General features: G+C 42.0%; 3 protein-coding genes across 4 annotated transcripts in view; 1 reads left to right on the top strand and 2 right to left on the bottom strand.

Annotated features, from left to right (window-relative positions):
* The window catches only part of LOC108607636 (neurotrimin), a 45,921-nt gene extending 40,406 nt beyond the window's left edge, over nt 1-5,515 (top strand). Inside the window, exons 7-9 of one of the 2 annotated variants that reach the window (XM_033293687.1) lie at nt 3,042-3,184; nt 5,018-5,167; nt 5,232-5,515. In XM_033293687.1, coding sequence (XP_033149578.1) covers nt 3,042-3,184; nt 5,018-5,167; nt 5,232-5,410 — 472 coding nt within the window. In that variant the 3' untranslated portion in view covers nt 5,411-5,515. Of the gene's footprint in view, nt 1-3,041; nt 3,185-3,254; nt 3,440-5,017; nt 5,168-5,231 lie in introns of those variants that run through there. The other variant, XM_033293688.1, reaches the window with a different exon arrangement.
* On the bottom strand, nt 283-2,459 carry LOC108608414 (neprilysin-4). Its single transcript, XM_017999773.2, is given in 2 exon segments — nt 283-1,183; nt 1,186-2,459. Coding segments are annotated over 2 exon segments (2,028 nt in total). The 5' UTR covers nt 2,422-2,459; the 3' UTR covers nt 283-391.
* Nucleotides 5,516-7,974: 2,459 nt separating the features above from the next.
* Nucleotides 7,975-11,513, bottom strand: LOC108605865. The gene is given in 3 exon segments (XM_017995708.2): nt 7,975-9,738; nt 9,796-10,893; nt 10,896-11,513. Coding segments are annotated over 3 exon segments (3,465 nt in total). The 5' UTR covers nt 11,499-11,513.
* Nucleotides 11,514-14,402: the final 2,889 nt, after the last annotated feature.

The following is a 14,402-nucleotide window of genomic DNA, read 5'->3' as shown; positions in this document are numbered from 1 at the left end:
TAATGATATTCACTATATTGAGAATACAGTTTTTTCATAATTTTTGATTCCTGTATTTTCTGAGTTGTAAGAAAGAAAAATGTTTATTAAATATTTGTATTCGACTTTTTATTCATATGTCTTAAATTGGAAATTAATTTATTTAATTAATGTTTATTATGGACAGTCGACTACAAAAGAAATTTAATACTAAAAGTATTTAAAATTCACTTAGCAAAGGGTTCTAAGTTTAATGACAAATATTATTCAAATAAACAATTTTTGCATTAATATTTTACGACCTACTTATTGCTAGAGATCCTGGAAATTATATTTTATACTTATTATTTTTTATGTTGGCCAAATTCTCAATTCACTCAAAACTACAATTATGTGTTTAGCTTTTGTCAGCTCACCATACTCGGCATTTGGTTTTGGCATTCTTGGGGCGCTTGGCGCAGCCAAATTCACGTGAGAATTCCTCAAAATTCGCCACAGCCTGCACCACACGCAGCTCCTCCACCTCATGCTCCATGGTCTGCTGACTGAAAGTTTGCAGCTTGCCGCAAAAGATTTGCGCATAGCTGATGAAGAAGAGTTGGCGTTGACTGAACTGCGGCAGCAATGGATCGCGCGGCTCTTTGCGCTCTGGCACCAGGTGGTCGTCGCCAAAGAAAGTTTCATACACCAGACGCAGTGCCTCATAGTCGGCTAACTTTTCGTTCAGCGACTTTGAGCCAGTGGCCAACTCCAGTTCCAGGCAGTGAATGCTTTGAGCAAAGCGTGGATTCTCGGCTATTTCCTCATTGCGGCCGTAGTTGCCCACGCTGTCATAGTCAATGCCACTGGTATCAAAGCCATGCATAAGCTCATGAGCAAGCGCAAATCCCAGCACCGCATGCTGCTGCAGCGAACTCATCTCGCGATGCCAAAAAGGCAGACGCTGTGTGCCAAAGGGCAGCACCACAAGATTCCGCGGACCCACATAGAAGGGCGAGGAGTTGCTGCCATGCCACTGCTCCGCCAAATGCGCCAGATTAACAGCATCCAGCGAGGACAGCAGCTCGTGACTGCGATGCACGCGCAGACGCAGCAGCGCCAGCTGATTGGCATAGAAGCTATGCGCCTGCAGCTCCACGCCCGCGTAATAGTCACAGACAAAGTCCGAGTCGTTCAACTGCACGAAAGCCAAGTTGCAGTTGCATTGGCTTGGAGCTTTTGTTGCATGGCTTGCAGTATGGGGGGCTGCAGCTGCAAACGATTCTCGGCGAGTATTTGGCCAAAGCGCAGCTTCAGTCGTGCAAACATCTTCTGTATAGCGGGCACATTTTGCTCATCATGGAAGCGTTCACCCATCAGCAAGCTGCTGGCCAGCGGCATGGCACGACGCAGACTAGCGGCGCACTCGTTGCGTGAAATCTCAGCCGGACCCTGCTGCTTCAGATGCTCCAGCAGCTTTATCATTATATAGTTACAAATGGTGGCGGGCTGCTGGCGTTGCAGCAGCTCGGCCAGCGCTCGCATATACTGCAGATTTTGTATGATGAGCGTATCAAGCGGTGGCGCCTCGGTGAGCTGCTGCAAATAGTCGAGCCACTGCAGCTGCGGCAAATACTCCAGCAGATAGCCCAGCTGCATTTCACGCACACCCTCATCATCATCCTCCAGCTCCTGCAGGCGATGCAGCTGCTGCTCAAATGCATCCACTTGCACTGCCAGCTCATTGGCCACACGCTTGGTCTGGCCAATGTCCAGCAGCAGCTCTATCATGGCGCCCTCGCCCATGGGCTCCGTCTCCGCCCAGCTGGGCTTGTCCACTACAATCGTATAACTGCTGGAGTCATCATAGCGCGGCAGCACTTCCTCACGCAGCAGTACGCCGTTGAGCCCGTGCAGACGCATGCGACCCAACGTGGCCAGCCAATTGAACTTGGCTGGCTCCCAGCTGCGACTGAGCAGTGGCCAGTGTGTGTCATTGCTGGGCGGCAGCAACTGTAGATACTTCTTCAGATTATACGGCTTCAGGCGCTTGCAGGCACGATAGTAAAGACGCATCTGTTCCAGCAGAAGCGCTTGCGGCTGCTCCTCGTTGCTCTCATTGGCGCTTCCATGGCGCAGCTGCAGTTCAAGCTCGCGATTTAGCGTATAGTCCATTGTGTCCAGTGTATTGCTCGGTTGTTGCTGCTCCAGCGGCTCATCGCGCTCCTGTTCCTGTTGCATTTGGTCTGAGTCGTCGGCAGCTTCCTGTTGCAGCTGCCAATTGCCGCAGGCGTACTGATAAAAGTTCATGCAGGGTCGCACCTTGGTGTTCATGTAGCTCTGCAGCTGCTTGGCCAACAGCTCCTGTATTGTGGGCGCTGGACGCGTCTGGCGGCAGCTAGTGGGCGTGGTGCGGTAGGCCAGCGAGCATAGTAGCCACGCTATTAGACTGAGCTTCAGCATGTTGCGCCCAATAAACGAAAAGTATGACTGGCTTAGGCCCAAGTCAACTGGGCAGTGGGATAGCCAACCCGCTGGCATAACAAAGCTAAATCTGTACAGAGACTGTCAGTCTTCATTGAGGCTGCCGCACAGTGGCACCAAGCTCTTAAGTCTGGATTTTTCTTATATCAAAACAACGAACGAACCAACGATTGAGCAGTTCATAAAATATAAATAAATTTGAGTAAGAAATTATTTAAAAAATTAAAATTGCTTTATACGCATTTTAGTTTACATTTTCTTAAAGACGTCGCTATAAAGCACTTGAGATAATTAGCTGGCGCACCCTGTTTAAACATTTGACATATTGCAACAAACTTAACCACTGTGCACAGCTTCGCACATTGTGGCCGCCGCGCACTTTGATTAGTCTTAAGTGGGCAATGGCCTACGCTTATCAGTTTAACCTTGGCCTTGATTTCGCTGATTGGCCTGCAGTGTAAGCAGCGGCTCACCACACTGACCTATAACGCAGTTACAGCGCCAATGCTGTCATTGAACTTGCTCAACTTATGTTATTATATTGTCGTGCGGTATACAAAACAAATTACAAATGAATTCATTTTTTATGTGCTTTGCAGAACTGAAACAATTCCGGGGCATCCGTCGTATAAGGCAACCATGCGACTGACCATAACTAATGTGCAGAGCAGTGATTATGGCAACTATAAGTGCGTCGCCAAGAATCCTCGGGGCGACATGGATGGCAACATAAAACTCTACAGTAAGTATACGCAATGTGTTATTTATACTTTTTAATAATGTTCAGTTAAATTTTCGGAAAAACCAACTAGCAAACAATAAATAACCAAATGCTTTTGGCTGTTGGCTCTAACGGCCTGGGCTTGTTTTCCACACGGCAAAATTTAGCTAGCTCTCTACCATTTGTGGCTTTAATTATGGTGGCCAAATGTGTGTTGTTGATTGGATTACAGCTAGACAAAAATATGTGTGCAGTGTGTGTTGGATACAATTTTTGGGGCCAGACAATGGAGGTCATTAGTTTTTAGTGCTTGCTGAATAAGCCTAGTTAGCATATAGAGCGAGTGTTTAGAGCCATAATCAATTTTTAAAAATATTTATACAAAAGAATTTAATTTTAATCAATTTAAATTTGGCAATTTTCACTGTCGTACGATTATAAAATTAAGCAACAATATAAAATACAAATGGTTCAGGATTGATTCGGATATTTTTATAAATATTTGATGTTGGATATTGAGATCCTATTAATAGAGGGATATGAAATACGAACGCTTTGAAGTTCAAAAAGCATTAACAACTTAATTTTCTTTAAGATAGCTTCTTTATTTTACTATGATAAAAATCAAAAAAAAATTTGAGACAAATTATAAAGATTCAAAAGATACTTGTACTACTTAAAAGATACAAAATTTAATATTATTTTCAGTAATGCTTCAATGTTAAGAACTATTTATTAACTGCATCCAACCCTAAATGACTTCCTGACCTATGCCCATGTGAACCAACCTGTCAGCTTATCCCAATATCTAGAGCTACGTATTGTATGCGGCATAGGCCCATAAACAAATAAAAATTTATGGCAAATCGATATGAGATATAATGGACACTTAAAAGCCAGTGACTGTTAACATGGCGTATACGCGACAATTAAAACGGTTTCATTGTGTTGGCCAATAAAATGCCAATAATCTGTCAATTTGCCAAATCACTCCCCAGTTGCTGGGGCCATTAAAGCAAAATATAAGTACGTGCAACTACGTAAATCCAAAGTTCATAAAACAACATAAAATATCAGTATAAATGGTCGATGGCAAAAGCAAAAAATAAATATAATACAACATATGTACATAAAAGTAAGGCCATGGCCAAGTGGCGGCCAAAAATTGTCAATTGTGAAAATGCGACAAGTTAATTTATATTTTGGGCGCACAGTCGATAAAGCCCCAGACAACGGCAGTAGGGGCAACAATACAAATGATTTCTCGGGGCTTTGAAAATGTAAGTTGGAAGCGGGAGAGAGAGTCACCAATTAAAGGTAACAATGAGCCACGAAGCCAGCTGATAATAAAATCCACACAATGAGAACAATGAACAGCATGACACAGCGACAGTGTGACAATGCTATTAAGTGGTCAGCTGTGTATCGTCTCGCATTCCCAAATATGAGACTGTGTGTGTGAGCACCCAAAGGATGCTGTCAAGCTGTAAGTCACAGAGACAGAGACAGAGACAGAGACTGAGGCAAGGCCAAGCGGCAAGTGCCATAAATTTGCTCCACAAATTGTTGTCAATAATGAGATGGTGGCGCCAAAGCCAAAGCACATTGTCAAGGAAACGAATTGAAAATGAAAGGTCGCGTTAAACTTAATCGCACTTGGGGCTTGGCTGCTGTTCATTTAAGCCAATTAGGCTAACTTTAAGACATGAGCGTACTCAGTTAAAAGTTCTGTAAATTTATAATACTTACTGTTCATGCTTTAAGTTTTGATTGAATGAAATTGACAAACTTTCACATCTTGTAAATACTTTATAAGCTTTAATGTGCCTCCTACGCATTTTCTTTTTTTTGCAGTGTCAAGTCCACCCACCACACTGCCACCGCCCACAACCACAACGTTACACACAACCACAACAACCATGCGTTTGGCCCACGACGCCAACACACCCTTCAATGCGTATGCAGCTGATGTGCCCACAAACTCAGTAATTGTTATTGATAAGCGTAAGTATTGTTTATTGTTAAACTTTTTTCAGCATTTTCAATTGCAATTTTCCCCCCTCCCCAGTGGGCTATAAATATCAATCGAATTTAAATGAGATCGGCAAGTCCGAGCAAAAGCTTACAGGCAACACTCCAGACAGTTATGACTGGACAAAGGTCAAGAGCAGTGCTGGGCGTGGCACACTTCATTCTTGTTGGCTCTGTGCACTGGTTTTGCTGCTGGCAACGCATTTACATCATTAGAATAGAATATGCAAAACTATATTAATAAAGTGCCATTACAAGAACATTAATTCAATAAACAACAAAAGCCAAACTGCAGCTACAAATTTAACCAAAATCATCCTAAGCAAATTAATTAAAATGATAACAGAAAATTCAAACAAAATCCCAGTGGAAAGTAAACTTTTTCTTAGTTTGATTTGGTTTGTAAAAGAATATTAAATATGTTCGACATATCTATTAAATTTCAAGAGAATACTTTATAATGAAATAGATTTATTAATGCAGGGTTAAAAATAAAATATTCAACTCTTAAAGAAGAGACAATTATTTTATTAGATTTTTAATGTGTTTAAGTTCATTCCTAAATTTTAAGTTTGACAAGTATTTTGCAACTTAGGGTAATCAATAACAGTTGCGTTTAAAATGCGCTGCAAATATTAAAAAAAAAAAAAAATAATAATTATTACACCCAAATTGTTGCCAAATTGTTAAGATGATTCCGATACATGCATGTAAATAATCAGAAAAAATACCCATATATATAAAAGATTGTAAATTATGTAAACGTTATAGGCATGAGAGTTAAATTTTACATACTTATATATGTATGAATGATCACTGAAGAGGCATTAATCAAAACTATTTCTGTCTATGCTAACAAACACAATGAAACAATGTTGATGAACACAAACACTATGAATTGCGAATCAAATATACTTATTTATAAATAATTATGTGCGAGCTCACACATACATACAAACATATACACACACATACTTAACAATGCTAATATATTCAATTAACAGAGCCTAAGTAACTAAACACGCATATATAAATAAATACATACATATATCATAGGCTTTAGTTTGTGTTTCTAATTAATAAGAGTGATAATGTACATTTAATGAACTTAATCCCGAAAACCCAAAACAAAAGCGAAACTGCTAAAATAAACAGCATTATGACATTGCTTGACATGCAAAGCAAAAGTAAATTTCTTTATACACATTTTATGCATCTGCAAGTAAGTATCGAAATTAAAGTTGTGTACTATTTTGTTATTATTTATTTCCTTAGATATTTCTCAATACATATCAATAACAATACAAACTTGTGTCCGACCAGCTGACGACATTCGCTTTTATTTGGCTTAATGTTTACAGAACACTTAGATGAAATGTGAAATGAAATTGCTATTGAGTCCAGAGGCGATGTGCAACTGCACATCCAAGCAGAGCTGTAAGCAAAATGACATTGTTGTTGCCTGGCCTTAGCTAAGCTCTTAGTATATGCTGTTTGTGGGGCACACAAAAATCCCAAGGCAAATATTTTGCCAAGCAGCGACAGCACATCGTGCTACGTGGCGTATGCGCAATGCAAACACTAAAGAGTTCAAAGTGCACAGCACAGCTACCACACAAAACCACAACGAATGCGTTTAAAGATGCTGATAATTCAAACCACAAACAGCTCTATTAAGCTGCTGTAAGTTGACCAAAATATTTATGGAAAATAACTTGAATTTATTCAAGCAAAAAGCAATGAATGTTTATTTAAAATTTTACTGCAGTTAATTCAATAAGTACTTATACTTGATTAGCGCTCAAAGTTAATCTAATAAAATGTATCTAATCTATGTCTTATATGTAATCAAATTAAATTTTGTGAGTTTTCAAATGCCTAGCGCACTTTTTCGATTTCTCTTTATATACACACCAAACAGATTAACGCCACCATAATGCTTAAACCACAATTTTAAATGTACTTTAGGACAGTTTCTTAATAGCACAAAACATTGAAGAATCATGTGTTAAAATATTCTCTTTGTAAGCCTGCCTTTTTTCCAAACGGCGCTTCACAATCAAAGGCTTGAAAAATAAATAAAATTGATGCTCATAAGAAATGTTTGTAGACAATGTCAAAGCCAATAAAAAACTGGTAAAGTTCTATTGTTTTCATGCGTATTGTAGCCTGGTTTCGTTAGCTGGAAGTATGGCATCTATAAAAGGAATTTAATGTTTGCTTATTGTTGCTATGGATTGATGTTTGCTTATTGTTCATAAGCTGAAAAGGATTCATATTGGCAGCCGGCTGCTTTACCAACTATAAGCTGTTGCCTATAGCTGTATTAAGCTTGCTAACTGTTGCAACATTTTTATTACCTTGAATACAATATATTCAATTAATAATAACTATATTAAGCTTACTTGGCTTCAAAGCTTGAATGCGATTGATAGATTTGCGTATTTGTTTGTTTGGGTTTTATTTTTAATATAAAAGTTTGGACAATTATTTGAGGTAATTTAAAATTAATCAAAATGTTAGGTCACTATACCTCGCTTACACTAAAATTAGCTAAAAATGAGCAATATTTTATATGTTGACATACATACAGATAGAGTCTTAAAATCGAAAATAAGTTGAAAAGCTTGAACAAACAAAAGCTGCTACTAAACTCTCTATACACATTGATTTATTGATTAGAGACACAATTAAAAATACATTTTTAACATTATATGTTGGACTTTAAAATATAGTTATACTAAAGTAAGCTGCTGAATTGATTAATAGATTGATTAGACTTAAACTTGCACTGCTCGGCGATCAAGCAGCGTATCAATGATCTTATCCATGTGCTCGCTGCAGCTGCCCAGGCAAACATCCGCATACTCGATGAGGAACTGCATGTAGCTCTCGAGCTCCTCCATGCTGCAGGCACTGAAGCCATTGTTGCGTGCCAGTTTATCAATCGCCTGCAGCTTCTGTGCGTACTGCGGATTACTGCGGCATTTCTTGAGCGTCTCCTCTGTCAGATTGGCTGGCAGCTCAAAGTTGCGAATGCGCTGCTCAACGCTCTTCAATTTGCTCTGCTGTTGCTGCAGTGTGCGCAACATTTGTGGCATGCTCATGTTCTGTGCGTAAATGGGAGTGGAGCGCACCAGTGGCAGCGTCTTGTCGAATAGCTCATCCAGCGGCACCGCCTCGTACTCCTGGCTAAACAGATCGGGTGAGAAGCTCAAGCGGCCGCTATTGTTGCCAAAGCTGTCCGACTCGAATTCGGTTTGATCCAAATCGCTGGTCTTAATGCCGCTGGAGTTGGGCCAGGCGTACTTGCTGCGACCCTCCAAGCCGTTGCTCTGTCCCGCTTGTAGACCGACCAGCATGCCGTAGCTGCTGGCTATGGAGAACTTGGGCGTGGCTGGCCAGAACTCTGGCACGCTGCTAAACTCAAACTGATCCACGCCAAAGCGCAGCTCACGCTCCGGCTCAGCAGCCAACTCAGCATCGAGAAACCGAAACAGACGCTCAATCTTTTCACTTGACAAATGGCGTCCACTGAAGGGCACAGTGACATCTCCGCTGCCGAACCAATAGTGCGAGAAGTCCTTATCGCTGGACTGACGCTCCGGTAGAGTGCGACATGTTTCCTGGCTGGCCGCACGGCAGAACTTGTGTTTGTCAATGCCAAAGGTAAGCTTTTGTGTTTCCCAGCTCTTCTGTGTGAAGATCTCGTAGAGCAGACGCAGCCGCTCCGGCGTATTGTAGGCAATATCCAGTGAGACTGTAAAGTCGCCAGCGCTAATCCAGAACTTGGACTGCGGCTTGTCGGCGGCACTGGAGAAATCATCCAGCTGGGATGAGCTCATCTCCACGGTGGGCGCATTGGCAAAGAACTCACGTTCACTGCAAGTGGGCGTGTTGGGTGCATCTGATGATTCAGCTAGATCCAGTGGATGATCCTCGCGTATTACCTGCATGGCCAGCGAGCTGCGACGCGCTTTATCCTGCGCCAGCGGACTGAACAGCTGCAGCTGACTGCGCGCCTTAACAGGCGTGGAAAAGCCCGAGGGCTTGTTCTCGCTCAAGCCCACAGAGCTGCGACGTAGAGGACTGGCATCGTTCGAGCAGGTCTCAAAGCCCTGATCGACAAAGCTATCGGTTGCCGGCTGACTCTGCTCCAGCGACTGACGCGGCGTCTGCAGTGGCGACTGATCCGTGGGTGAGGGCGAGAGCACAGTGAGCGTGTAGGCGGATTTGATTTTACGTGGTGAGTTGACATGGCGCATCAGCGATTTGTCCAGCTCTATGTAGCTTTGTTCTGGGCGTGGCAGGGCAACAGGTGTTGCGGGCGCTGGGTTGGACTTCTTTTTGGGCTTGTAGTCAGAGTCGGAATCGGTGCTGGTCACTGCATTAGCGGTAGCCTCAACTATAGAGTTCTCCTTCTTCCAGGTGAGTGTGCGGCGCAGCTTCTTCTTGCGCGGCGGACGCTGTGGCTTGGGAAAGTCAAAGTTCTCGGCTTCCACTGGGGTGGTGAGCATCTCAGGCTGCGATTCATCGCTGGTTATCTACAAGATCAGAGCAGTTAGTAAACAGTTTAAAGCGCATTCACGCGTAAGACTTACCTTCGGCAGTGTGGACAAACCAGACTCGGACTCTGCATCGGATTGCTTGCAGCTGGAGGCGCTGCTGGAGGTAATGCAGCTGGACTGTTGCGTTAGACTTGGACGTGGCGCAGGCACTGGCGGCGCTTGGCGCTTCAGCTTGCGTGGCGTAGACTTGACACTAACGCTGCTAGCTGTATCCACATCCTTCTGCTCCAATTGCAGACTCTCCTTTGTTTTGCTCTCCTGATCCAACTTGGCAATGGCTTCCTCCAGCAGACGTTCCACAGCGGACTTTTGACTGTACTCACTTAGCTGGCTAAGCATGGCTGGCTGCTCATCAGAGCTGGCTATCTCAATGGTTTGCTCATGGTTGCTGGCGCTGGTAATGTCAAAGAGCACGCCGTTCTCAGCGCTGAGCCAACTGTAAAAGAGACTCTCCAGCGGCTCGTTTTGAAAAAACATTTGACCAGCGCGCTCCTGACGTGTGCGTCGTATCTTCTTGGGCGGCGCATACGCCTCTGTGGGCAGTCTAGAGCGTATTTCAGCTAGATTGCGCTTCTGGCCAGGCTCACGCTGGGCAAGCGGTTCGCTCTGGCTTGGACTGGCAATTAGATGTCGCTCCTTGTTGGGCTTGATGATGACAGTAAGTGTGCTGACATGTAGTGAAGGCGTTGTGGGCTTAGTTGCTGCCTGTGGACGTGGCGGCGTTGTTGTTGTCTGCAGCACACACTTTGCCTCCAACTCCTTGGCTAAATCCTTGACTCTGGCCTGCTGTTCGGCTATGACTTCACCACGTGCCATTTGCTTCTTGGCCTGCGCCTTCAAATCGTCGGCATGCTCATTGAACTTGGGATGCTTGGTAGCTATATCGCTGACGAACTTGTCAAACAACAATATCTTATCCTTGACGCTTAGCTCACGGAAAACATCCTCAGCTACCAGGCAAGTGGTTTGTTCCAGCTGCTGTCGTGGCTTAGGCGTTGGCGGCTGCACTTTTGGCTTTGTTTTTTTAATCTCTGGCGATAGCGATAGCTCGTTGTGTAGTGTTGCATACTGTGGTGGCTCGGCGCGTCCCATAACCTGATTGATCTTGGAGTTGAACAGCTGTGCCTATCTCACGCCACCTTCATGGGCAGGCGGTTGCCGCCACGTGGCGCTTGAGGCGTTGCCAACTGTTGCTGCTGCTGCTGCTGCTGCTCCGGTGACTGCTCATAACGCTGCTTCAACTCGCTGATCTTCTGCTTACCAGCAGTAGGTTTTTGCTTTGCTGGCGTCTCAGGCTGATTGGCTAGCTTGGCTATAGCGCTTGCTACCTTGCCTGTGCAGCTGCTCATTGCCAACATTTGCTTGCTGGGCGTTGTGGGCACCTCCTCGTCGAAATACTTCATTAGATTCTCAATGCTGCTCAGATCCAAGTCTGTGACTTGCACGCGCGATGGAGTCACATACGAATTTTGATGCTCCAAGGCGGTGAGAAAGCGATCATCATCCAGCGAGGACACCTCAAACAGCTCCTCCCGCATCATTGTGGCACGCAGCAGGCCACACGCCTCACTAGCATCGCTGCATTGAGCGCCGTTGCGTGAGCGCCGCTGCTCGATTTCGGCATTGAGTTGCAGCAGCTCGCTGAAGTCCGCACTGTTGATGGCCGCTGTGTCCAGATGCAGCAGCTCGTGCTGCTTGTTGTGATTGCTGTTGGGCGTCGAATTACTCAACACCATATTGCTTACTAATTTGTGGTCGTTTCTGTTCTTCACGTTAGACGTTGCAGTTTGTAACTGTTACTCAGCGAGCTGTGGCAGTGACTTTTAAGCGTTTGCCAATCAACGCAGGTATGCAAATTTTATGAGCCACCCTCGCTAATCCGCCTGTAATGCAGGTCAGGTCACAATTGAGCAACAGCTGCAGCTTTGTTATTTGGGGTTTTTACAACAACTAACGCGCATTTAATCACAGCTGTGCGCATTTCTTCTTGGAAGCCTAATCAACAGGTAAGCAGAATCATAAGGCTTTGAAAAATTTGCCAAACAGCTGAAATGCTTCTTGACTTACCCAAATGAGCTCTTTTTAACGGTACTAATATATAATTTCTTTCACGACTTGTTTGGGTTTTATGGCAGGCTATATTTCTCACTTTACCTCACTTTCAATTTGCACTTAAATAAAATAGAATTTCGTATCAATTTCAACTTTGGCTATTCTTTGTTTCTCCAGCTTACTGCTTTTTCCTGAATGTTGAAGATCAGTGCAAAGCATGTAAAGCGATAAAGTAACGGTTGAAACATAGAGCAGCGCTTTGTAATTGCACAGTGGTACAGAAACGATTGAACAATAAATTATTTATGCAAGTTGAAAATACTTAAATTGTGTACTCTCATTATATATTAAAATTTTGTCATATGCATATATATATCCTTTAAAAAATCAGTATATAATAATATAATTATAATACTGCTGACCCACAGTGAAAGCGCATGCTTGGCGAATTATTTTGTCTTCTTATCTTATCTTATAAAGGGCTCTCTTTAAATTTTTTTTCTCTTAACAACTTCGCATGCAGACAACTAAGAGTTACCCTAGTGTAAAATCAAAAATATTGTAATAAAGTATTTCACTTGCTCTTATGTTCCCATAGAGGCAATTAAAGAATATTAATGTACATATGCTTAAGAAAAATAAAATGATCTACATCCATAAATAAATTTGCATACAAGCTTATATTAATTTAAATTATCTACTGAGTATGGACGATCTCCATAATAATCTGAGTATCATCATTTTGTTATTGATTTGTATCATGAAAAAGATGACTACATTGGTTTTTCTATCATAACTTCCTTACAAATCATCCGATTGAATGTTCTATGTATTGATGGGAAGAACGAAGTGGAATCAACACATTTGTTATTTAAGCAGGGGGGTAATGGCATTTTTTGCCAAGATATCGAAAATCTTAAAATCTCAATTAGACGCTACTACTACTGAGTTATATCTTATTAAAGCTTAAAGTTTCAGCTTAATACAGAAACTCGTTTATTTGTGTACTCCTATGTTCATAAATTTGTCAAATACCTTTGTAATAATTTAAATTTGAATGCAGTTTTGTTGAGATATAATAACTTAAAATAAAAACCAATATAAGTATTTAGTTCGTAGCAAACATTTTAATTTTATGAAATATTCATTTGTATTAAGGGCACCCATTCAGAAATAACAATATTATCATTTTAGAATTGAATCTCAAATCAATCAATCAAATATTGTGTTGTAAAGCCCAACAAAATGTTAAAGAATTATACACATTGTTAAAAATAAGATTGCCAAAATATTGCTTCAAGAAGATTTTCAGAAGCGAGCTACAAAGTTTTCAGAATTTCTATTAAAATTTCTCGTGAATATTTGCTTCGCTCGAAAGTATGCTGTAAATATTTTTATGCGAACACAAAACAGCTCCCAAAAGGTGACACAAGTGAACGCAGAATGCGAGTACTAACAAGACCCCAGCGAGTTGTGAGCCACAATAAAAATTCACACACATATATAACATTAAATCATGCAGCTTGTGTGGTGTGCGTGTGTGTGTGTGTTTGGGTTGCTCTTGGGATGTGCTTTGATTTCATTGGCATTGAGGTGGCTGTCAGGAACGTTGAGAAGACGCTCACGCCTGTCGAGTATGGAAACTTTGTTGGCATTCCCATTTGTCGCCTTATGCAAATCAGTGACAAAAGCTATAAACCACGTACATATACATATACATATACATATATATATTTTTTTCTATCAGAGATGCTAAGGAAGGGAGGGGAGAGAGGGAGGATATGTGCAGTGGCTGAGCTGAAAATGATGCTGAATGCTGATGATGACATTTGTGCAGAGCATATTACTGCAGCAACAGCTGCCACAAAGCATTAGCCTTTAAATCGACCATTTCAATTTACTAATAGCCACGTGCCATATTTTCACGCATGACAACAACTCCAGTCTAGACAACAAATTTGCCAAAGACATCATTGCCCTATGGTTAAAAAGGTTTTTCATTCGTTTTAAGAATAAACAGTGCGTTTGGCTTTGTCTGGGTTTATGTTGTTTGCTACGCTTTCAATAACTTTAACAACATTTCAATAGCTCACAGACGCCGGAAATTGAGTTAAGCAAGTAACTTGAGAGCTTAGAAGCACAGGCCAAAATGGAAATGGAAATAAAGAAATAGAGAGCGCGTTTATGCCACTTGAACTTGGACTTTAAGATGCAGCATCAACCGCAAGCAAGCATTCGATGTGGAAAATTGCCAGTAGAGAGAGAGAGAGAGGAGCTCTGTTGGTCTTGCTCAGTGGATGCGTAAGTGAGCATTTAACAAGGCAAACTGTTTGGTTTGGTTGACCCAGACTCAACCCCAATGCGGATTACATTTTTATTTTTGCATTACACCAAGTGGCATTGTAAACTTTTAAATACTCTTTATTGTAAGCTATCGAGCTTTTATTTATTTATCGAATTCAATAACCTGCGCACTCAGTTTAAATAATATACATGGCTATTTCATATAGCAGGGTATTTTGAGTTGTCATTGCAAATATTTTGTGGCTTGCCAGGCGTAATTGAATTATGTAATTTGTGCTTCGACA

The sequence above is a fragment of the Drosophila busckii genome, chromosome 2L (assembly GCF_011750605.1).
Source record: "Drosophila busckii strain San Diego stock center, stock number 13000-0081.31 chromosome 2L, ASM1175060v1, whole genome shotgun sequence".
Lineage (NCBI taxonomy): Eukaryota > Metazoa > Arthropoda > Insecta > Diptera > Drosophilidae > Drosophila > Drosophila busckii.
This window is presented reverse-complemented; position numbering and strand designations above follow the sequence as displayed.